General features: G+C 42.9%; 1 protein-coding gene across 4 annotated transcripts; it reads left to right on the top strand.

Annotated features, from left to right (window-relative positions):
* The first annotated feature begins 46 nt into the window (after nucleotides 1–46).
* Nucleotides 47–16,159, top strand: ACOD1 (aconitate decarboxylase 1). 4 transcript variants are annotated; one of them, XM_059144234.1, is made up of 5 exons: nucleotides 47–186; nucleotides 10,143–10,304; nucleotides 11,165–11,254; nucleotides 13,074–13,279; nucleotides 14,183–16,159. In XM_059144234.1, exons 2-5 carry the CDS (start codon nucleotides 10,227–10,229, stop codon nucleotides 15,126–15,128), a joined length of 1,320 nt encoding a protein of 439 aa, XP_059000217.1. In that variant the 5' UTR covers nucleotides 47–186; nucleotides 10,143–10,226; the 3' UTR covers nucleotides 15,129–16,159. The 4 variants fall into 4 exon arrangements, with proteins under 4 accessions (XP_059000217.1, XP_059000216.1, XP_059000215.1 ...); XM_059144232.1 differs by lacking the exon at nucleotides 47–186 and adding an exon at nucleotides 6,711–6,881; XM_059144233.1 differs by lacking the exons at nucleotides 47–186; nucleotides 11,165–11,254 and adding an exon at nucleotides 6,705–6,881.
* The last annotated feature ends 6,576 nt before the right edge of the window (nucleotides 16,160–22,735 follow it).

The following is a 22,735-nucleotide window of genomic DNA, read 5'->3' as shown; positions in this document are numbered from 1 at the left end:
ACAGAGATCACAGTAGGCAGAGAGGCAAGCAGAGAGTGAGGGGGAAACAGTCTCCCCACTGAGCAGAGAGCCTGACGCGGGGCTTGATCCCAGGACCCTGAGATCCTGACCTGAGCTGAAGGCAGAGGCTTTAACCCACTGAGCCACCCAGGCGTCCCAATATTCTTCATCTTACTAAAAGGCAAAGTAAGTAAATATGTGAATGTTTTCCTCTGTATCTTCCTACCAGCAACATTCAGGCAAAATAAACTAATAAGTATTTCAAAAGGTTCTCGCAGACAGTGTCCACACTGACAGCATGGAGAAGTAAAGAAGCATACAGACTCTTGGCTCCTTGAGCTTTGGTCTCCTCATCTGCAAAATACCAGCAGCCATGGGACCAGGATGGGCAATGAGATTGTGTTGAACGTAGATAAAGCTCTTAGCTCAGTTCCTGGCACAACATACACACTCAAGAAAGATGGTTATTTGGATTACTAAGTTTGGGGCTTTTGTATCATTGAGATTTTATATTTCAGAAACATTTACTAAATTATTCCATTTTGTACATTTTGGGCTTGAAATAGCAGTTTTGTTGGTATTGCTTGATTATTCTCGTGCAGCATGTCAGAATTTACTGACTCGTGCAAATTATTTTCTCTTACTGTGTTTGGATGCTCATCTGGTTGTTCATCTTTGACTTTCAATATCCAAAAGTCTTCATTGAAACTTAGGAAACATAACAAGAATCTCGATAATCTTTTTCTTCCCACTTTTTAGAAAGCAAAGCTGACATACTTTATCTTGTCTATCTTTATTTTTTTCCAAAATGTAAGAATAACTGTAAAAATAGCACTTTTTTTTCTATCTCCTACCATCAGTGACCCAGAACTAACAGTCTGTATTTCTAACTGACTGATTTTCGGAGTATTCAAACTCTAAGTAACCTTTAAACTGAGTGTGTATGTTATGCCATCCATTGTTTTACTGAAAGAGAAGGAGTTAAAAAAGCTCATTTTTCCCCTTTGGCATTAGGCTGCATTGAGCGTATGAGTATTAATAATCTTTTAAAATTGCTAACAATTTGAAGACATTACCTTCTCTCTGTAAGGACACAGTGCTGAATCATCCGGAGTGAGTTGTAATAGATTTGTCCTCAGTCACCCATAAATTCTTATTTGGTCTCCTTTGTGGCCACAATATAGTATAATGTCCTTTGGCTATTGATATCCAATAAGGTTTTTCTTGTTTGACATTAAAAGTCCTAAATGGAATCAAAACACATGATCTAAACTAATACTTCTCATGATTAAAGGTGCTCCCAAATCACATGCTGAGAAACTTACTGAACAGATTCTGATTTGATAGGTCCAGGCTGGGCCTAGAATTCTGCATTTCCAGCAACCAGCAGATGCTGATGTCTAGAACACACTGCAGCAGCACTGGTGTAAGCCTATGGTTCCCAGAACATGGTTATGGCACCAGATGCAGGGACACCACCTGAGAACTTGTCAGAAATGCTCATTTTTGGACCTCCTCCCAGACTTTGTAAAAGAAACTCTAGGGACAAGTCCTCCAGGTGACCCTGATAGACACAGTTTGAGAACCACTCTTCTAAACAAGTAAATCTGCTTGCCTAGATGAACTAAGTGTTGGGTTATTTCCCATGATGAAGAGACCCAAGGCTGTCTTGGGACTCAGACAACCAAGCCAGACAGGCTAATGCTCAGTTATGGAAAGGAGCATTTAACAGATCCATCCACACTAGTGAGTCGGCTTTGGGGTAACAGACGCTGCCAGGTGCCAGCTGAAACTTTGTCAAGCAGGTATGTCCTCTGCATCCAATATGCAGGCAGCACTGATGCCCCCAGCCAGCGTCAGGGAAGGGTGACATGAGGTAACACAGCAGCGCTCAGTTGCCCAATGGAGGAAATGGGCAAGTGCTTACAGCAGCTGTTAAGCAGGGACACCAAAAATGTAAGACTAAATTTTTGAAAGAATTTGACATTTCCTCCCATAAAAGCATCAAAGTAGATACCTGGGGGAAACATATCATTCAACTTCTTTACACTCCTTTTACCATTTAGCATGGCTGAGTCTGGAGCCAGACTGCCCATCTCTAAGTCCTGGCTCTCCCACGTCATGGGGTGACCTCAGGCAAGTCACTCAGCTCTCACCACCACAGCTTCCTCACCTGGATCTCACATTTTGTGAGAATTAAACAGTACATTAATATATATAAAGCTCTTAAAATAGTGCCTAATATTCAGTGTCTCATAAATTTTTATTACAAGTAGGCATAAAGGGCAGAAGGGCCCTACATTTTTTTTTTTCCAGTGCTAAGGGTCATTAAAGAAATAATTTGTGGCCCAGTGGAACCTGACACAGCTTAGGAGAAATCAGACAAAAGTCAGAACTGCATGGAGAGAAGAGACAGCATCTGGAGAGTTCTGTGGGCCCCAGGGAAAGACTGAGAAAGAGCAGTCTAGAGCTAGAGCAACTGTAGGGCTCTTCACAAAGCCAGGCACATATCTGGAGAGGCAGCAAGCCTTAAATCCCAGAGTGGAAGCTGGGAGACCAGTAAGGGCTGACTCCACAGGAGAACAGTAACATCATCAGTAAATCTCAGGATCTTAGGCTCTCACCTTGGCTACAAATGGAATCATCTGGGGAGGATTAAAAAAATACTGATTCCTGCATGTCACCCCTAGAGAGTCTGTTTCTGTAGTCTGGGGCCTGACCTGAGGAACAGATTTCTAAAATCTCCCCTACTTGAGTTTTTTTAGGTAGAAAGGGTCAAGGATCTTACACTCAGGTCAACACTGATCTTAGTTGTAACGGGCTTAACTCTACATAGATGATCAATGAAATGGCTAGAAAAACAGTCCCTGCTGATTATCTCCACCTTGTCTCCTCTTTATGTTATGCTCTGAACTTAGCTCACTCTTTTCTGGCTCCTGGTTGTTCAGAGAGTACCTTTTTGCTCTTCAGAAAAATGCTCCCCTTCTTCCAGACTTCTTGTCAAGGACTGAGACATTATCGTACAAGCAAGCTAACGATGTAGCCTACCGCAGTTTCATGGATGGTGGCTGAAGACATGAGACAACTGGGCCAGAGACAAAGAACTTTTGTTCTCACAGAGAATTACTCACAGAAAGAATATCAGTTTTTCTTGCAGGAAGAAAGCCCCCTTTCCCACAACAACAGAAAAAGGAGACATCTGCACATACAGCAAACTTTATTACGAGAGAAGAACCCTGAATTCAGGAACCTAAGTCTTTTATAGTAGGCAGTAAGCCTGCCTGCCCTTTCCTCCAAAGAAATAATACTTCTACTTTCAAAGGCTGTTTACTACGCACATTCTTCAAAAGATATTCTGAAATAAAGAGTCAGTGCGTCTGCTGGCAAAATGTGGAGATATGTGTGAGACCCATGCAGAATGGTCTTCCAGCATACTTCACTTTCCTCATCTGAAAAACTGTTATAATGATCTCATTGGAATGAAAAACTTCATGTCTTCTGCTACACAATTATCATAGTAGTTCTACAAAGCTACAATGTCTGCGATGTACGTGGAGTCCTCCTACATATGAAGCAGTTCACAACTTATGCAAGTGTACTGTGTGGCATTTCATATTTTTAGCTTACTTGCCTACTCTATCCTTGTTGGGCCATATTCAACCTTGCTTTTGGACTTATTTTAGTTTGTTTTTTTTAAAAGATTTTATTTTTATTTATTTGACAGAGAGAGATCACAAGTAGGCAGAGAGGCAGGCAGAGAGAGAAAGAGGAGGAAGCAGGCTCCCTGCTGAGCAGAGAGCCTGATGCGGGACTCGATCCCAGGACCCTGAGATCATGACCTGAGCCGAAGGCAGCGGCTTAACCCACTGAGCCACCCAGGCGCCCCTTATTTTAGTTTTTAATCATGTCATTCCTAATCATTTTCTTTCTTCCACCCCAACTTTCCACTACTTATTTACCTTAAAATTTTAATACTTTGAAACATGATCAGTCCTATTCATTCTTGGGCCTATTCCTTGTTATTCATTCACTGGAGCAACATGAGGGACCCCCAGGGCAGGGGCACACAGAATACCTCTCCAAATTAAACTAGCAAAATCCACACATGACAACTGGGTTCTGTACAAATGACCCATACTAAAGATGAGATGAAACCACAGATTTCTAAGAGCAACGACAAGGTCTCAGGACCATGAAGATACTTCAGGAAGACATGATATGCCACAAGTAAGGATACACCTTCCCAGTTACAAGAAGTCAAGTGTAATTTCTGAGAACTATACTGAAAACATGACCAAACAAGAATGTGCTGTCATGTATGGGAGTGTTGCAACAAGAAGAGGAAGATGATCAGTACGGATTCTTGAAGGGGAATAAAGAAAAAGAAGTAAACAGAGACCATCTAGCATAACCTGAAAGGACTGCATCTGGTGAAGACCAACAGAGAAGTAGCCCCTGTGTGGGGGCAGGGACATGTGAATGTCCTGGTGAATGTCCTTGAATTCTGCTGCCACTGTTGTGTTCCAGTCCTAGACTCCGCAAGCAGCCTGCCATTCCCGACCTGGCTTCCCAGCTCTGGTAAGGACGCTCCACGGTCAAAGTACCTAGCCTTGCAACCCAAAGGTATAAAATGACAGACTGGCATTCTGATCTATGCCTCCACCTTTTAAGAGGGTGAGGCATCCCTCCCCAGTGGAGCTCAGCACTCAGGGCTGGATCCAGTGGGGTCGCACACATGACCTCATGAAGGCACATTCCTAGCAAAGCCCTACTGGGTTGGCCAGTTTGTCTCTTTAAACTCCTCTCATGACTCCATGCCGCCAACTGGTCCCAAGGTCAGATTTCATCCCTCCGCAGGCTGAGCTCCTGAGCTGAAACTGGTCCCAGCCTTCCAAAAGTCCACGCATGCAGAGGAGCTCCAGAGCCTTTCAGGAAAACCTCTTGCCATCCATCTTTGGACAAGTAGGTAGAATGTTCCTCCCGGAGCTGAAATGCAATTTCTCAACTGTCCAAAAAGTAGAATACGGGAGGGACTTGGAGCTACCATACCCACATAGGGTACACAGTCATGCCTTCCCTCACACATTCATTCACACAGCACCCAGAATGGGGCAGAGACTATTAAAGGTACTGGAGATACAAAGACAAATGATATGGAAGCTACTGGTCCTGAGGGCATTTTGTATTAGGGTTCCGCAGAGAAACAAAACCAATAGAATGTGTGTGTGCTGTGTGTGTGTATATGTGTGTGTGTGTGTTTGACTAGAATGCATGCAAGTAAGATAGAGATTTCAGAGAATCAGTTCATGTGATCACAAAGGCTGGTTAGTATGAAATCTGCAGGGGAGGCTGGCAGGCTGAAGACCCAGGGAAGAGCGGACCAGGAGACTTCAGTCTGAACCGTGGTCTGGAGGCAGAATTCCTTCCCTCTTGGGGGATCTCAGTATTTTCTCCGAAGGACTTCTATTCATTGGATGAGGCCCATTATAGAAAATAACCTGCTTTCCTCAAAGTCTATTGATTTAAATGTTAATATACCTTCAAAGCAATATCTATACTGGTATTTGACCCAATCCACAGATACCATAGCCTAGCCAAGTTGACACATTAAAACAAAAATACAGGCAAAACTTGTTAAAGTTCATCAGACTTACTAAACCCATCATATCTTTATTTTATTTTTTTTTTTTTAAGATTTTATTTATTTGACAGAGAGGAGAGGGAGAGAGAGCACACAAGCACGGGGAGGAGCAGGCAGAGGGAGAGGGAGATGCAAGCTCCATCCCAGGACCCTGGAATCATGACCCCAGAGGAAAGGCACATACTCAACCGACTGAGCCACCCAGGCGCCCCTCATCATTCTGTTATAAAGCTTTTCCACGATGAGATGCTTAAAGTTATCTTAGCCTATTTTTCATTTCATGTAAAAGTGGTCTTAGGAATTGCTCAGATGTTAAATAACCTGTTTTGGGGACCACTATGAGTATAAACCAACTGTCTAAGACTAGACAGCCCAAGGGAAACAGTAATTACCCAGAGAAGCAGAGAGAGATCCAGAGTAGCCAAGACACAGTGACTAATCATAAGCAAAGAAGCTATGGGGCAATTGCCCTGGGCAAGGGCAGGGAGGCAGGCAGTGTATCCCAGCAACTGGGCAGGGGACCAGGAACCAGAGATCTGAATCTGTAAAAATGCAGGGCAGGACCAAATAAGGATCGAGCTGGGGAAAAGTATGATTAACTCCCAATGACCTTCTAGATTCTTCATCTCAAGCTACCAGGAACTCAGGCTGGCACACTTGTCCCCAGACAATGGTGACCAAGGGACTGACAAGGAAGGGAGAAATGAGTGTCCTTGAACACCACCCATGCCCTATTTTACTCCATGGGGTAAAATTGTTCCTAATTTTCTTAGAATTGATTGTTTCTAATTTTCAATCTTCTAGCAAATCTGTGCACTTTTTTTTCACTAGATTCTTACATACATCCATGCTGATTTCCTCAGTATAAATTTTTTGAAGTGGGAGTACTGGATAAAGAAGTGCATATTGTTCTGTGTTTGATGCAAGGCATCTAAGCCCAAGATGCAATCCTAGCTTCGCTGTCAGTGCACTTCCCCAAGGTCTGTGAGAAATCATTTGACCATCTCTCTGTTCCTTCCTTGTTTCTTTCTTCATCCCCTGGTAGGTTAGACAGCTCATCACCGGGAAGCTGAAGTGAGCGTACGTATATGGGAGGTGTTGAAATTGTGGAAACTTTAGCGTCACAACGCAGAGAAAGGGAATGGGCTGGAGTGAAAGGTATAAAGGGAGTCACCTAGCTAACTAAGTCCTCCTCTGGTTCGTGCCTGAGAGAGCCTCTGCTTTCGACATGATGCTCAAGGTATTGTTACATTTTACATGGCTTATTTAAATTGGTGTTCTAGCCTACCTCTCCTTTTCTCAGTGTCCTTATAGCTTCTTGCTTCTTCATCAAAAATGGCATTTTGGCATTTCTCACAGCCTCTGGGCTATCTAATTACCTGCAACTTTTTTTTCATTGGTGCCTTCCCAGTAAGAGATGTGATTCTGTTGCATAGAATTAGGAAGAAAATGAATCATTACAAGTTCACTGAATTTTAATCTCTCGGTTTTGTCTGTGTCCATCCCGGAATGGCCAGATTGCCTCCTGATGATCTGTTTGCTGTCCTTAGTTCCCTGGAGAAGATGATCTTTCTGTGGCAGGAATTCTAACATCTTGGTTTGGTATTTTAGAAAGCTTAGCACAGTGCCAGACATGTGGCAAGGCCTTGTAAAATATTTATCAAATGGCTGCACATTTTGCCCTAATTTATACACTGATCACAGTATTTTACTACAAAGTTGTAAATGCCATGAGAAAATCAGGAAGACCAAAAAACATTTTAGAAATAGACAGGCTCGATCCTGCAGACAGCTGAGCAGTTGCATGTTTACGGTCTCACGTGCCCTTCTTCCTTGGGAGAATTTCTGTGGGACACTGGTGCTATGCAGGACTTGTCAGGAGATCCCCAGGGGGCGTACCTTTGTAGGTCACTAGCACCCCGGGATCATGCAAACAGATGCCACAATCCCTTTCCAGGCTTCACGTTGGTGGGCCGATGACACACGCTCCCCATAAGCCTCTCCCAAGCCAAATCAAACCCTGGAGAGATGAATGACTAATCACTAAGTGCCCTCAACTGTAGGAGCTGTGGGGATGGAAAGAAAGCTTGAAAAGAGGTCATTTTGCTTAGAACAAGGGATCCAATCAGTTCTCAAAACTTTAAGTTTCACTTGGTGGATCATGAAACCAATGCTTTTTCTTCCTTCCCTGCCTCTGTCCCTAAATATGTTTACCCACATTCCTAGCAGCAGGACAATCAAAGTTTTGTTATTCTCCATCCTAATTAGAAGCATCCATGCCAACACCCTCACTCTCCCATCCATCTTCTCTCCTGCTCTCTCCCACCACAGGCTCCCTTCACCTTTCTATCAGAGCTTCAGAGACATACCACGTAGCCCATCCTTTTGAAAATGGCACTGGTTCTGAGACTTGGTCATCTGAAGACTGAAAATAGGGGACTAGCTGGTGGCCAGGTTGAGGACTTTCAGCTGGGCACTGGTTCCATCTCTGTACCTCTGCCCACACACCGATCAATCAGGGAACCCCAGACACCCCAGATCCTCTGATTCAAAAACCCCTCGCCCTATATAGCTAATGTTTTAAAATGGGTATCTGATGCTCAGAGAGGCAAAGGAAGTTGTACAATGATGCAATAATCAGAGCAGAAAAGGGAAACAAGCTGACATTTACTAAGTGGTGCTAAGTGCTAGGCATGTCTGAGACACAATTGAAGAGTGGGTGTTTTTAGCTACACATAATAGATGTTCTCTTGGGAAGACGTGTAGAAAACAAAATCATTGCCTACACATTGAAGAACTTGATATTTAAAGGAACTGCAAAACAGTCTGCTGCAAATAATACTGCAGGTTTTGATGATCTGGTTTGTGGGCGACAGCGGAATGGTCTTCTCCGCTAGGATGGGCATGGGCATTTCACATTCAGCAAGTTCACAGCAAGACCATCATCACTGTCTGGACAGCAGCCCCTCTTCCTGTGCTCCCTCTCTTGGCAGAGGGCACTGCCATATCACTGCCCAGACCCCAGGCTTTTGCCTGCCCTTGTCTATCCTCTCAATCCATTTGCTACACAAGGGCCTCCGAATATCTGCAAGACACAGTCTGATAATATCGACCTTTTTAAAGCTAGCACTATGGCTCCCCTTTAAGTCACAGACTCCAGCCTGGTGGAACTTCCGCCACTCAGTCCTAGCCTGCAAAGCCCTCTCACCTCTGCCCACTGTGTACAGCTCTGCAGCTGGGCTTTGCCTAAATCACTGCATCTCTCGCACCTCCAAGCCCCAGTCTGTACTGCCACCTCTGCCTTTAACATCCATCCTTGTCCTGGGCACCTTCCCCTGCTGACTCCCCTAAGACTTCATAACCAGGCCAGGTATCCACACCTCCAGGTGATCTCTACCAACAAGAACGAACAGGAAGTGGTTCTCAAGTGTATTTTAAATTTTCTAGTGGCCATATTTTAAAAAGTAAGAAGCCGATAAAATGAATTATAATGGTATATTTCACTTACCAATACATCCTAAATACTGTCATCTTCGCATGTAATCAATATTTTACAATTATTTTTGAGATCCTCTATAGATTTTTTTTTCCTACTAAGTCTTCAAAATTCAGTGTTTATTTTACTCTTGTGACACATTCTAGTTTGGACTAGCCACATTTCCAAATGCTCGATAGCCCAGGTGGAGAGTAGCTACCACATTGGCCACAATAGCACTAGAACATTTAAGAATCACCTAAAGATCTTAATGAAAACACAGAATCCTGTTCTTTGCTTCCAAAGCTTCTAGTTCACTTGGGGGGGGGGGTATTCTCATTCTGGAGATCCAGAGTAGGGACCAGTTCTCATTTTCAACAAGAACTCTGTGTGTTTCAATGTTTGTTTTCCTCTTCAGGAAACACGGCTTAATAATTACATGCAGCAGTCTGGAGTTAGACCCATAGGAATTTGTGTCCAAAGTCCTCCATTTAAGAGTTGTGTAACTCAGTGACATCAAGTCTGGGTCTCCTCACCTGCAAAGCAAGATGACGCTCATAACACCTACCCAGAAACTTGTGGCACAGTAGATACTGTATTTACAAGAGTCAGCGTGACACCTGGCACGTATCTAATAACGGCAGCTCCTAGATGACCCACCGGCCCCAGCATGCCCACCTTACGGGCAAGATATCCCCCTATCGTCTCCTCACTCTGTGCTTTGCTCTGCCATAGCCCACGCACTCTGTGGCCAACATCTGCATGTTGGTCTGTGTCCTCAACTCGAGGACAGAAACTGGCTATTGCATATTTCCACATCCCTTCGCCTCACACAGAGCAGGGGCTCCGTGCTTATCATTTCTCAGGAACTGAACTTAAGTTGATTAACTAGGTTTCCCCTAGTTAATCCCCTAGTTATATAAAGAGCAAAACTCTTCATATAAAAGTACCTTAAGCTCTTGTATAGCAAGGAATAAGCAAATAACGATTGAGTATAGCACTGTTCTAACACTCTTTTTTTAAAAGTCTGTCACAGAAAGCTTTGCCAGAGTGATCCATGGCTTGGCCGTGGGGCACCTGACCGATCATGTTATTCAAAGAAGCAAGAGAATGATTCTGGATACTCTGGGCGTTGGCTTCCTGGGAACAAGTACAGAAGTGTTTCACAAAGTCAGCGAATATAGTAAGGTAAGAAGTTTGGGGGGCGGCTGGGTGGCTCAGTGGGTTAAAGCCTCTGCCTTGGGCTCAGGTCATGATCCCAGGGTCCTGGGATCAAGCCCCACATCGGGCTCTCTGCTTAGTGGGGAGCCTGCTTCCCCGCACCCCCTACTCCTCTGCCTGCCCCTCTGCCTACCTGTGATCTGTCAAATAAATAAATAAAACTTAAAAAAAAAAAAAAAGCCTGCTCATGACGTATACCCACCAATGTGCCCGGGGATGTGTGTTTATAGCCTATTATTCTACTCTGTTTTGGAGATAGTACTTGGTGTGCGTAGGATTGTTGTATACAATTTTATGCTATATTTATCCGAGTTTTAATATTCATCCGTATTCTTCACTAAGTTACTGTCTGAAGACCAATTTTAGGAAGAGTGTCTTCCCTAATAGCATCTACTATTTATTCAGGCAAAGGCTTTAAAAGTCTCTGGAGAAAAAGCTGGTTCAGCACTCTGAGCAGAGTGGGTGTATATGCGGGAGACAGAATACCCACTCTCCAAAAGATGTGCTTGGTACGGACAACTGGTCCACCTTCCCTCCTGTTTAACCTCAAGGCATAAATAAGAATAAATTCAGACTGCATCCCCAGGCACACCTGTGGATCTTAGACTGGGACAGAGAAACAACATCTCCTCTCCTTTCCATGGAGAAAGTTGTGTTCTTCTACAAGGAAGAGAGGAATGCAGTGGTTAAGGCTACGATCCACAACGAAGTGTTCATATAAGGACTATTCAAGTAATGCCTCCAAATATGAGGAACGGCTCTTGAAGCAGCAACTTGGCATGCTGTGTTTCCACTCTGTATGGCTCACTGATATTCTTTCGTTTCAGATCTACAGTTCCAATGTGTCCAGCAGTGTTTGGGGTCGACCAGAGTTAAGACTCCCGCCGCCATATGCTGCTTTTGTGAATGGTGTGGCTGTAAGGAGGTTTACAAATCTTTTCAACTGTTAAGCAATAACAATTTCAGAGCCAGGAAGTATCTCAGAAATCTTTCAGTTTCCATATTTCATGGATGAGCCACTGAAGTTCAGGGAGATGAAGTGGTCTGTCCTCTTTTCTATGTACTTACTTTACTTTTCGTGTTTGACAGTGAATTGATACTTTTCAAACAAATTGTGAAGTATGGGAAATAAGATGGAGGATTTAGATAAAAACAGTGTAAGCTATCTAAATCTGGAATATATATATAGCAAAAAATACAAAACCTGATATCCAAACTCAGTTCCTTGTGTTGTGACCAGTACCAGTTTCTCTTCAATAACCAGCTTTTCATCCATCCTCTCAGTCACCAGATAATTATTGAGAAAGAAACAATGACCACATGCAGTCGATATTTTCTGAAGCAAAAATCAGCACTTTTCATCTGACAATTTTTTCGCTTTGTGTATCAGTGGCAGTCTGTATCTATATACAAGATATAAGTTAGATATGAATGTGTTGGGATTTCTGAGATATTCTTATGGTTTGTGGGACAGTAACTCAGAATATTAAAAGTTAAACCCAATAGCACATCCAGCAGTAAATGTCCAGTGTCCAGACCAACCATATCCCATAGATATGGAATTCTATTTTTTAAAAGATCTTATTTATTTATTTATTTGAGTGAAAGAGAGAGAAAGAGCATGAGCCAGGAGGAGAGGAAGAGAGAGAGGGAGAAGCAGACTCCCTGCTGAACAGAGAATCTAACATGGGGCTCCATCCCAGGACCCTGAGATCATGATCTGAGCCAAAGGCAGACGCTTAACTGACCAAGCCACCCAGGTGCCCCAATATGGAATTTTATTATTATTTTTTAAGATTTTATTTATTTCTTTGACAGAGAGAAACATAGTGAGAGAGGAAACATCAGCAGGGAGAGTGGGAGAAGCAGGCTTCTCCCTGCTGAGCCGGGATTCTGATGTGGGGCTCCATCCCAGGACCCTGGGATCCGAACCTGAGCTGAAAGCAGACTCTTAACGACTGAGTCAACCAGGTGCCCCTGGAATTCTATTTTTAAGGAACTTCTGGTTATTACTATTTCATATAAGGGATAAATAAATGTCTAGAATGAAGAGAAATAAAACCTTGGAGCAGCAAATAATGATTTTAAAACATAGCTTCATAGTTGGGGCACCTGGGTGGCTTAGATTGGTTAAGCATCTGCTTTCGGCTCAGGTCATGATCTCTGGGTCTACAGATCAAGCCCTGAGATGGGCTCCCGGTTCAGTGGGGAGTCTACTTCTTTCCCCTCTTCCTCTCTCCCCTGCTCACGCTAAAAATAGTTATTCTGAGTTCAAGAGTTATTGCAACTTCCCCGAAAGTTTGAAATTATTTCATAATAAAAAGGTACAAAAATTTATGATCTGATATGGAATAAATGGCATTAAACTTTTAGTGCAACTTGTTTGAAGGGTGGAGGAGGGAAAAAGGAACAACCACCTACTTTCACAGCCTTATTTTTAAGGGGGATATAGCTCTTCCCAGGTGCTGTGGCAGAGAGCTCTGGCCACCTGGGTAAGATCTGAGCTAATTGATAGGCTTTCTAGTTGCTCCCCAAAGTCCTGTCTGCTCTGGGCAGAGGACAGCATGTCCTGTGCCCAGCCACATGATCAAGAATTACAGCCAGCTTCTAGGTTTTATGTTCAGATCATAGGGTCTAAAAATCTCATATCAAATAAAGTTATTACTAAACTAAACTCTTACTGGTCATTGCATTCAGGGAAATACTTTCTTGGTTTTTGTGTGTCTGTTTACACAGATTCACTCAATGGATTTTGACGACACATGGCATCCCGCCACCCACCCTTCTGGAGCTGTCCTTCCTGTCCTCATGGCTTTAACAGAAGCTCTCCCTTCAAGTCAGAAGTTTTCTGGCCTTGATATGCTGCTCGCTTTCAATGTTGGGATTGAAGTACAAGGCCAATTAATGCATTTCTCCAAGGAAGCCAGTGACATACCAAAGAGGTACGGAGAGAATCTGTCCCCTGCAGAGGCACACAAGTTCCCCTTCACCTGTCAATCGTTATCTCTGTGGAGCCTTCTGACATAGAGGTTAGCTCAGTTGAAGATAATCACATTAGCGCTGACTGCTAAGTCAATTTTCCCATCACATATCAACCATATATCCATAAACAAAGGTATGGCTTCAGAAGTACTAATGAAAAGTCTCCTTTGGGTTTAGAGAGTCAAGCAACCATGAGCATAAAATTAATCAGAGCCTCGTGCTTAAGGATGATTCCTGTCATTCTGGTATCCACGGGTACTCTGAACCTTCCTAATCCCATCTCAAAGCAGAATCTACTTTGACATTTGCTAAGGTCCTTCAGACCAAGAACATTCAGAAGATCGTGAAACTGTTCAATTGATTAATCAAAAATGGTCACATGTTGACTGTATCATATAGTTCAATCTTGTATTTCCTTTTTACTTGATCCCACCTGCTAGGAGAGAAGTAGGTTGGAATTCTCAGTGAATTTTCACAGTTTCTACCAGGCTCTCCATTTTTATGGCTACTTGCCATATTTTTATGGCTACCTATGATTTCAGCAAACAACTTTTGGCTTTCTGGCAATAATTATTAAAAATTTACTGCATCAGGCACTATTATAAGTATGTGGATTCATTCAAAACTCACAAAACCCTATGGGGTAGATATCATTATTAGCACCATTTTGTGAGAGAGGAAGCAGGCACAGAGAAGTTGAGTGACTTTCCTAGGATCACACAGCTAGTAAGTGGCAGAGTGAAGATTTGAACCCAGGCAGCAGGTCTGCAGGATCTATACTCCCAACTACTATACCACTGCCTTCTGGTGACTGAGGTCTGTAATCTCCAGCTCTTTGCTCTTTTTCTTTTTTCACTTTTCAGATTCCACCCCCCTTCAGTGGTAGGAACTTTGGGGAGCGCGGCCGCAGCATCCAAGCTTTTACGGCTCAGCATGGCTAAGTGCCAAGAGGCCCTGGCTATTGCTGTCTCTCATGCCGGGGCACCCATGGCAAATGCTGCCACTCAGACCAAGCCTCTTCATATGGGCAATGCTGCCAGGCATGGCATGGAATCGGCTTTTCTAGCGATGCTGGGTCTCCAAGGAAACAAGCAGGTCTTGGATATGCAGACGGGCTTTGGGGCTTTCTATGCCAACTATTCCCCACAAGCTCTTCCAGACCTAGATTCCCACACTTGGCTGCTGGGCCAGCAGGACGTGGCATTCAAGCGGTTCCCTGCACATCTGGCCACGCACTGGGTGGCGGACGCAGCTGCGTCCGTCCGGAAGCACCTCATCACAGACGGAGCCCTGCTTCCCACTGACCATGTTGAGAGAATTGTGCTCAGAATTCCAGATGTCCAGTATGTCAACAGGCCCTTCCCAGACTCAGAGCACGCAGCTCGTCATTCGTTCCAGTATGTGGCCTGCACCACACTGCTCGACGGAGGCATCACCGTCCCCTCATTCCACAAATGCCAGATCGACAGGCCACAGGTGAGAGAGTTGCTCAGGAAGGTGGAGCTGGAGCACCCTCCGGACAACCGGCCCAGCTTCGACACACTGTACTGCGAGATAAGTGTCACTCTCAGGGATGGAGCCACCTTTACAGAGTGCTCGGACACCTTCTACGGCCACTGGAGAAAACCACTGAGCCAGGAAGACCTGCGAGAGAAGTTCAGAGCCAATGCCTCCAGCATGCTGTCCTGTGACACCATAGAAAGGCTTTTAGAGATCATCGAGAATCTAGAAGACCTAGAAGATTGTTCTGTGCTGACCACTCTGCTGAAAGGACCCTCTCCACCAGAGATGGTTTCAAAATCTATCTAGCATTTAACAATTCCAACATACAATCTCTCCTGAGGCTTATCAACATCTAAGTGACTTTATATTGGGGAGAATTCGGTGATTAGCTTTTAAAGCCAGGGCTTACAGTCGGTCGGCCCAGAATAAGGGAAGCAAGTTGGAGAGAGTCCAGAAACAGAATTGGATTTTTATGGAAGGAGTCTTGTCCTATAAATTTTGCCAGACAGTTCCAATTACCTAAAGCAAAATAATAAACATGTAAGAAACACAGAGAAATTGATTTTATAAGCATTCATAAGGCTGAAATTCAAGTCACCTCTAATTTGCTTATAAAGTTAATCTTTACAGAGGACTTCTTTATGAACTTCACGAACCTCAAGGTGTAGGGGGAATTTGAACCTACATGTAAATTTGCTGACAGTGGAGAAGGCCTCTGGCCTACTGTGCCACCAACAGATTTCTTACACCATGGGTTTTTACAAATCCTCCACAGGGGAAGGGGTGCTACCAGGTTTAGATATAAGGAGTTAGTGGACCCAAATCCTGCCCCTACAACTTACTAAATGTGACCCTAGGCATGTTGCTGGGTAACCCTCTGCCACAGTTTCCTTATTGATAAAGCAGAAATAAAAAGCAGTGTAAAAAGTAAAAAGAGTTTGGCTCTGGAAGCCATGCTGTTAATCACTGCAATATATTGCCTTTTGTTATAAAAATTTCTCAGGAAAAATACCATGGATGAAGAGTCGGAGATATAATACAGGATGACAGGGGGGGGAAAGTATATATGTGAGTAATTAAAAATATTGATTTTGTAAAATAACAAAAATGTTTCATGGGGTTAAAAATTGCAAATTTAGGGCGCTGGGTGGCTCAGTTGGTTGAGTGACTGCCTTCAGCTCAGGTCATGATCCCGGAGCCCCAGGATCAAGGACCACATTGGGCTCCCAGCTCCACAGGGAGTCTGCTTCTCTCTCTGACCTTCTCCCCTCTCATGCTCTCTCTTACTCTCTCTCTCTCAAATAAATAAAATCTTTTAAAAAAAAATTGCAACTTTAGCAACAGATATAAGCAAGGAGTTATTACAGTGAATGTATTCTAAATTCCTTGTGTTATTTAAGAGGGCAAAGCTATTGGGGTGCCTGGGTGGCTCAGTGGGTTAAAGCCTCTGCCTTTGGCTCAGGTCATGATCCCAGGGTCCTGGGATCGAGCCCCGCATCGGGCTCTCTGCTCAGTGGGGAGCCTGCATCCCCCTCTCTCTCTCTGCCTGCCTCTCTGCCTACTTGTGATCTCTGTCTGTCAAATAAATAAATAAAATATTTTAAAAAAATAAAGAGGGCAAAGCTATTAACTCTAGACTATGATTTGCAAGTATGCATGTTGACATTTCCAGGGTAACCATTATAAGACAGTAGTAAAATGTATCGCTTCCAGGTTAATAGAGGGAGAAATATGGAATTAGGATAAAAAATAATCCAAATGAAGGCAAGAAAGGAGGAGGAAAAGAAATATGTAATAGGTAGAACATACCGACAACACAATATAAAACAACAGGAAAGGAGCGCCTGGGTGGCTCAGTCATTGAGCACCTGCCTTCAGTTCAGGTCATGATCCCAGGGTCCTGGAATGGAGCCCCACATCGGGCCCTCTGCTCAATGGGGAGCCTGGTTCTCCCTCTCCCCGTGGTTGTGTTCCCTCTCTCGCTCACTCTCTGTCAAATAAATAAAATCTTAAAAAAGAAAAAGAAAAAAAAACAGGAAAAAAATCTAAATATATAGGGGCGCCTGGGTGGCTCAGTGGGTTGGGCCGCTGCCTTCGGCTCAGGTCATGATCTCAGGGTCCTGGGATCAAGTCTCGCATTGGGCTCTCTGCTCAGCGGGGAGCCTGCTTCCTTCTCTCTCTCTCTGCCTGCCTCTCAGTGTACTTGTGGTTTCTCTCTGTCAAATAAATAAATAAAATCTTAAAAAAAAAAAATCTAAATATATAACTACAAAAAGAATAAATAGACTAAATACCCCAGTTAAAAAATACAAAGATTTAAATAAACAAAATCTTAAAAAAAAAAAAAGGTGGGGGGTGCCTGGGTGGCTCGGTTGTTAACTGTCTGCCTTCAGCTCAGGTCATGATCCTGGGGTCCTGGGATCAAGCTCTCCCATTCCCCCTGCTTGTGTTCCCTCTCTCACTGTCTCTCTCTCTGTCAAATAAATAATCAAAATCTTAAAAAAATATATAAAGACTATGTATACATTAAATACAATGTTTAATAAATTTATTAGCATCAAATTTACATATCATTAATTCATCTATTTTGAGTGTACAGTTCAATGAGTTTTAGTAAATTTAGAGTTGAACAATCATTGCCACAATCCAGTTTTGGAGTACTTCTTCTTCTTTTTTTTTTTTTTTTTTAAGGTTCCATTTATTTATTTGACAGAGAGAGAGAGAGAGAGACAGAGATCACAAGCAGGCAGAGAGGCAGGCAGAGGCAGAGAGAGAAGCAGACTCCCCGCTGAGCAAGGAGCCCGATGCGGGGCTCAATCCCAGGACCCTGATCATGACCCGAGCCAAAGGCAGCGGCTCAGCCCACTGAGCCACCCAGGCGCCCCTGGAGTACTTCTTTTTAAGATTTTATTTTTAGTAATCTCTCCACCCAATGTAGGGCCCAAACTCACAGCCGGAGATCAAGAATTGCATGCTCTATCAAATACCTATTTCTACCAAATATCTATCAAAATACCTACAGTACCTCTGTCATGCCAAAAAAAGCAAAAACCAAAAACCAAAATTCTTCCTGCAGGCCTGGAATTAATCCCCATTCCCACCTCCAGTTCTCAGCAACCAATGATCCATTTTCTATCTCTATAGTTGTCCAGACATTTCATATAAATGGAATAATATAGGGGCACCTGGGTGGTTCAGTCAGTTAAGGATCTGCCTTCAGCTCAGGTCATGATCCCAGGGCCCTGGGATCAAGCCCAGTGTCAGGCTCTCTGCTCAGTGGGGAATCTGCTTCTCCCTCTCATTCTCTGCTCTAAAAGAAATAAAATCTTTTTAAGAAATGGAAGCATATAGTAGGTAGTCTTATGTGTCTGGCATCTTTCACTTAGCATAATGGGTTTTTCCCCCACATATGTATCGGTACTTTATTCCCTTTCATTGCTGAGTAGTGTTCTGTTGTATGAATATACATTTATTTACCCATTTAGTAGTTGATGGACAGTGGACTGCTTCCAGTGAGTCTAGTACAAATTATGCTTCTATGATCATTCATCTGCATGGCTTGGTGTGGTAGCACCTCCATTGTTCAGAGGTAGATACCTAGGAGTTGGAATGCTGGGTCATTTAGTTAGTACATGTTTAACTTTATAAAAAACTTCTCCAGGGGAACCTGGGTGACTCAGTCCCTTAAGTGTCTGCCTTCGGCTCAGATCATGATCGCAGGGTCCAGGATCAAGTCCCACATCAGGCTTCCTGCTCATTGAGGAGCCTGCTACTCCCTTTCCCTCTGCCTGCCACTCTGCGTACTTGTGCTCTCTTTCGGTCAAATAAATAAATAAAATACAAAAAACTTATCCAAAGTAGCTCTAACACGTTACATTTCTACCAGTAATATATGAGGGTTCCAGTTTCTCCACACCCTAACCAACCCTTGGAATTGTCAGTCTTTTTTATTTTAGCCTATCTAGTGTATATATAATGGTATCTTGTTTCAGTTTACATTTTCCAAATGACTAATTCTTGCTTTTTTTTTTTTTAATTTATTTATTTGACAGACAGAGATCACAAGTAGGCAAAGAGGCAGGCAGAGAGAGAGGAGGAAGCAGGCTCCCCGCTGAGCAGAGAGCCCGATGTGGGGCTCGATCCCAGGACCCTGGGATCATGACCCGAGCCGAAGGCAGAGGCTTTAACCCACTGAGCCACCCAGGTACCCCAAATTCTTGCTTATTTTTGAGAATTATTTTAATTAGTTTGTCTTCTTATCCAGTTGTAGGAATTCTTTATATAACCTGGGTTCAAGTTTTTATCATATATGTTTTATAAATATTTTCCCCCAGTCTGTGGTTTGTCTTTTCAAGTGTTTAGTGGTCTCTTTTAAAGATCAAAAATGTTAAGTTTTGATCAACTCCATTTTACCATTTAGATTTTTTTATTAAAAAATATAGAAAACAAAAATAAAAAATGTTATTGTCCCTGCTTTTGGTGTCATCAGAAGGTTTTTTTTTTTTTTTAAATCAAGTTAAATAAGTTATTCAAGACTCATAAGGATGCAAAAAAAGTTTAAAGTAAAAAGATGGGAGAAATATGTATGGAATACTAACCAAAGCAAGCTGGAATAAATAAATGTTAATGTTAGACAAACCAGATCTCAAGCAGAAAGCATTACTGGAAACAAAAAAGATGACTATATAATGATAAAAATTTCAAATCAGTAGGTAATTAAAATAATTTTAAATAATACTGAACTACAAGGAGAAATAAATGAATCCAATGCCACACAGAGAGAATTTTAACACTAATCTCTTAGTAACTGATCTCTCAAGGAAACCAAAAGTAAGTAAACTACATCAAGATTTAAACACAATATACATGTTTTATGTAAAGGACATATAGAGAATTCTGCACAAAAGAACTAGAGATTTCACAATCTTTTAAAAATCTCACAGAACAGGGTGCCTGGGTGGCTCAGTGGGTTAAGCCGCTGCCTTCGGCTCAGGTCATGATCTCAGGGTCCTGGGATCGAGTCCCGCATCGGGCTCTCTGCTCAGCAGGGAACCTGTTTCCTCCTCTCTCTCTGTCTGCCTGCCTCTCTGCCTACTTGTGATCTCTGTCAAATAAATAAATAAAATCTTTAAAAAAAAAAAAAAAAAAAAAAAATCTCACAGAACATTTACAAAAAAAGGACCATCTACTGAGCCATAAAGTGAGTCTTAACAACTTTACAAAGGATTGGACGATATAGATCATTTTCCCTAATCATAATGCAATTAAGTTTAAATTCAACATAAAAAAGATAATTGGAAAAGCTTGAAATGTTTGGAAATAAAAATTCTTTTAAGTAACTTTTGGATCACAGAACAGTCATTAAAAATTATAAAACATTTTGAACCAACCAATAACAAAAATAGTATATATCAAAATTTGTAGGATGTAGCTAAAACAGTACTTAGAAATGTGTAGAATTTTCTATGGCTGGCTCTCTATCACTTGGATTATGCTGTTTGATAAGACATATCATGTAACTGTGATTAATTTGTTTGAACAGTAAATAAAAAGTAAATAAAACAGGAGATAAAAGTGGTGGTTTCTATTATGGCCTTCAGATACAATTTAATTATCCTGTCTTTATGCACTTCAGAAATTTCTAGTGGTAAGATCTAAGGACTAGTAATAATATCCCCAAGATCTAAGGGCTAGTAATAATACCCCCAGTAATAATATCCCTTTGGGCCAGTAAAAACCCCTGCTAAAAACAAGACAACAGGTGTGCCTGGGTGGCTCAGTGGGTTAAAGCTTCTGTCTTCGGCTCAGGTCATAATCCTGGGGTCCTGGGATCGGATCAAACCCCACATCGGGCTCTCTGCTCAGCGGGGAGCCTGCTTCCTCCCCTCTCTCTGCCTGCCTCTCTGCCTACTTGTGATCTCTCTCTTTCTCTCTGTCAAATAAATAAATAAATCTTTAAAAAACAAACAAAAAAAACCCAAGACAACAGACCAAAAATGGAGTCTTAATGCTAAGCACCACACACTAAAATGAGATTTATTTACAGTTTCAGCGCTCGCAGAAATGGAATCTTAAACCAATCATTCAGGAATTGCCAGAACAATTAAGTAATATGCCTGACAGACCCCTGCCATCCCCTAAAGGAAAGTAACCTTGAAATAACCAATCTATTTTGTCGAATGTAGCTTCCTTGTTCTTATTTCCTTCTACCTTTAAAAGTTTTTCATTTTATAAGCTCCTTGGAGCTCCTTTCTATCTGGCTAGGTTAGATGCTATATGATTCAAATAAATTTTTGCCCAAATAAGCTCTTTTTTTTAATGGAATATAATGTTATTTATTTATTTGGGAGACAGCAAGTATGTGAGCAAGTGAGCAGGAGCAGGTGGGGCAGAGGGGGAGAGAGAGAGAGAGAATCTCAAGCAGACTCCATGCTGAGACAGAGCCCTGATGCAGGGCTCAACCTCATGACCCTGAGGTCATGCCCTGAGCCAAAAACCAGGAGTCAGATGCTCAACCTACTGTACCACCCCAGGGCCCCATGAATAAACTCTTAAAAAAATTTAATACAGGGCAGCTGGGTGGCTCAGTCTGTGGAGCATCTGCATTAAGCTCAGGTCACAATCCCAGGGTCCTGGGATAGAGTCCCATGTGGGCTTCCCTGCTCAGCAGGAGTCCGCTTCTCCTTCTCCCTCTGCCATTCCCCTGGATTGTGTTCACTCTCTCTCTCTGCCAAATAAATAAAATCTTCTTAAAAAAATTTAATGCGCCTCAGTTTATCCATCTTGATGGATGTTTCAGACAAACAACAAAGGTTGGAGAAAATGATCTCTCCTGAGGAGACGACAACATTCGAGGTGATCTTGATATTGGTTATTATGCACACTAAGTGACCTTGACAGAGAACATGAGGGGATATGCATCTGGGGAGGGAACATAAGGGACCTCTGCACTGGCAGCCCTGCACACCATCTCCTGCTCCCCACATACAAAAAAAGCTGAGGTAAGATAGGGAAAGACTTGTTCCCCACATTCCTTTCTAGATGATTCCTTTCCAGGAGGGTCAAAAGTATGGGCATTTTTGAGCCAGAGTGCTGGCAGACAGCTTTGATGAAATGGGAGAGTTAAATCAAGCCCCTTTGTCTCTTGCATCCATGAAGCTGGGGAACAGGACAGCCTGCGAGCCACTCACCCTGGAAAGCCAAAGGTGGGCTTTCTGGGCTGCTCTGATCTGCTGTCTAGGCAGTGTGGCAAATGCTTGCTTTTCCCCTTCCGTTCCCTTGGGGGTGACGGCAAAGGATGCCACTGTAAGACAGGGTCTATGTGTAGGCAAATGAGTCTTCCACATGGATAAAGCCAGACCACCACTGAGAAAACCCACCCGAGACTGGGACCAAGGCTCCAGCTCAGAGAGAGGCTCATTTTAGCACTCTTGGTGTTTCTGCATCCTTAGCACACATTTGAGGCCTTGAGTCAAACTACCTGTCACCAGACACACCCAAGGAACCCCAGTACTGGCTGGCATATATGTTTTGGGGATCTCCAAGACCACATGTACATTCAGGGATCACAAGATGAAGTTAGGGGACTCAGCACAGAGCTGTACTCATGGTTAAGGTTTATTACAGTGAAAGGATACATGACAGGATCAACTAGAGAAAAAGCCAATAACAGCAGAGTCTGGAGGCTTCTGATGCCCTCTTCCACCAGTCAGGAAACACACGAGTGCGTTCCTCTCTCCAGGAGTGAAAAATTCACCGAAGTGTGCACATTTTTTCTCCCCTGGGGAGAGCCTTAGCACTCAAGGTGTTTAATAATGTTTGGTCATGTCGGTCCCCTCTGCCCAGCAAAGATCATAATCCCAAACTCAAAGAAGGAAAGCAGGTGTTCGGCATAATTCTGCATAGTCTCGGCA

This window comes from Mustela lutreola, chromosome 13 (genome assembly GCF_030435805.1).
Source record: "Mustela lutreola isolate mMusLut2 chromosome 13, mMusLut2.pri, whole genome shotgun sequence".
Classification (NCBI taxonomy): domain Eukaryota; kingdom Metazoa; phylum Chordata; class Mammalia; order Carnivora; family Mustelidae; genus Mustela; species Mustela lutreola.
This window is presented reverse-complemented; position numbering and strand designations above follow the sequence as displayed.

Bases quoted from the DNA above. Each gene is read 5' to 3' on its own strand.
- ACOD1 (XM_059144232.1), top strand. The intron at 11,255-13,073 runs GTAAGGAGGTTT...CTGTTTACACAG, and splicing joins CTTTTGTGAATGGTGTGGCT to ATTCACTCAATGGATTTTGA. The intron at 13,280-14,182 runs GTACGGAGAGAA...TTCACTTTTCAG, and splicing joins GCCAGTGACATACCAAAGAG to ATTCCACCCCCCTTCAGTGG.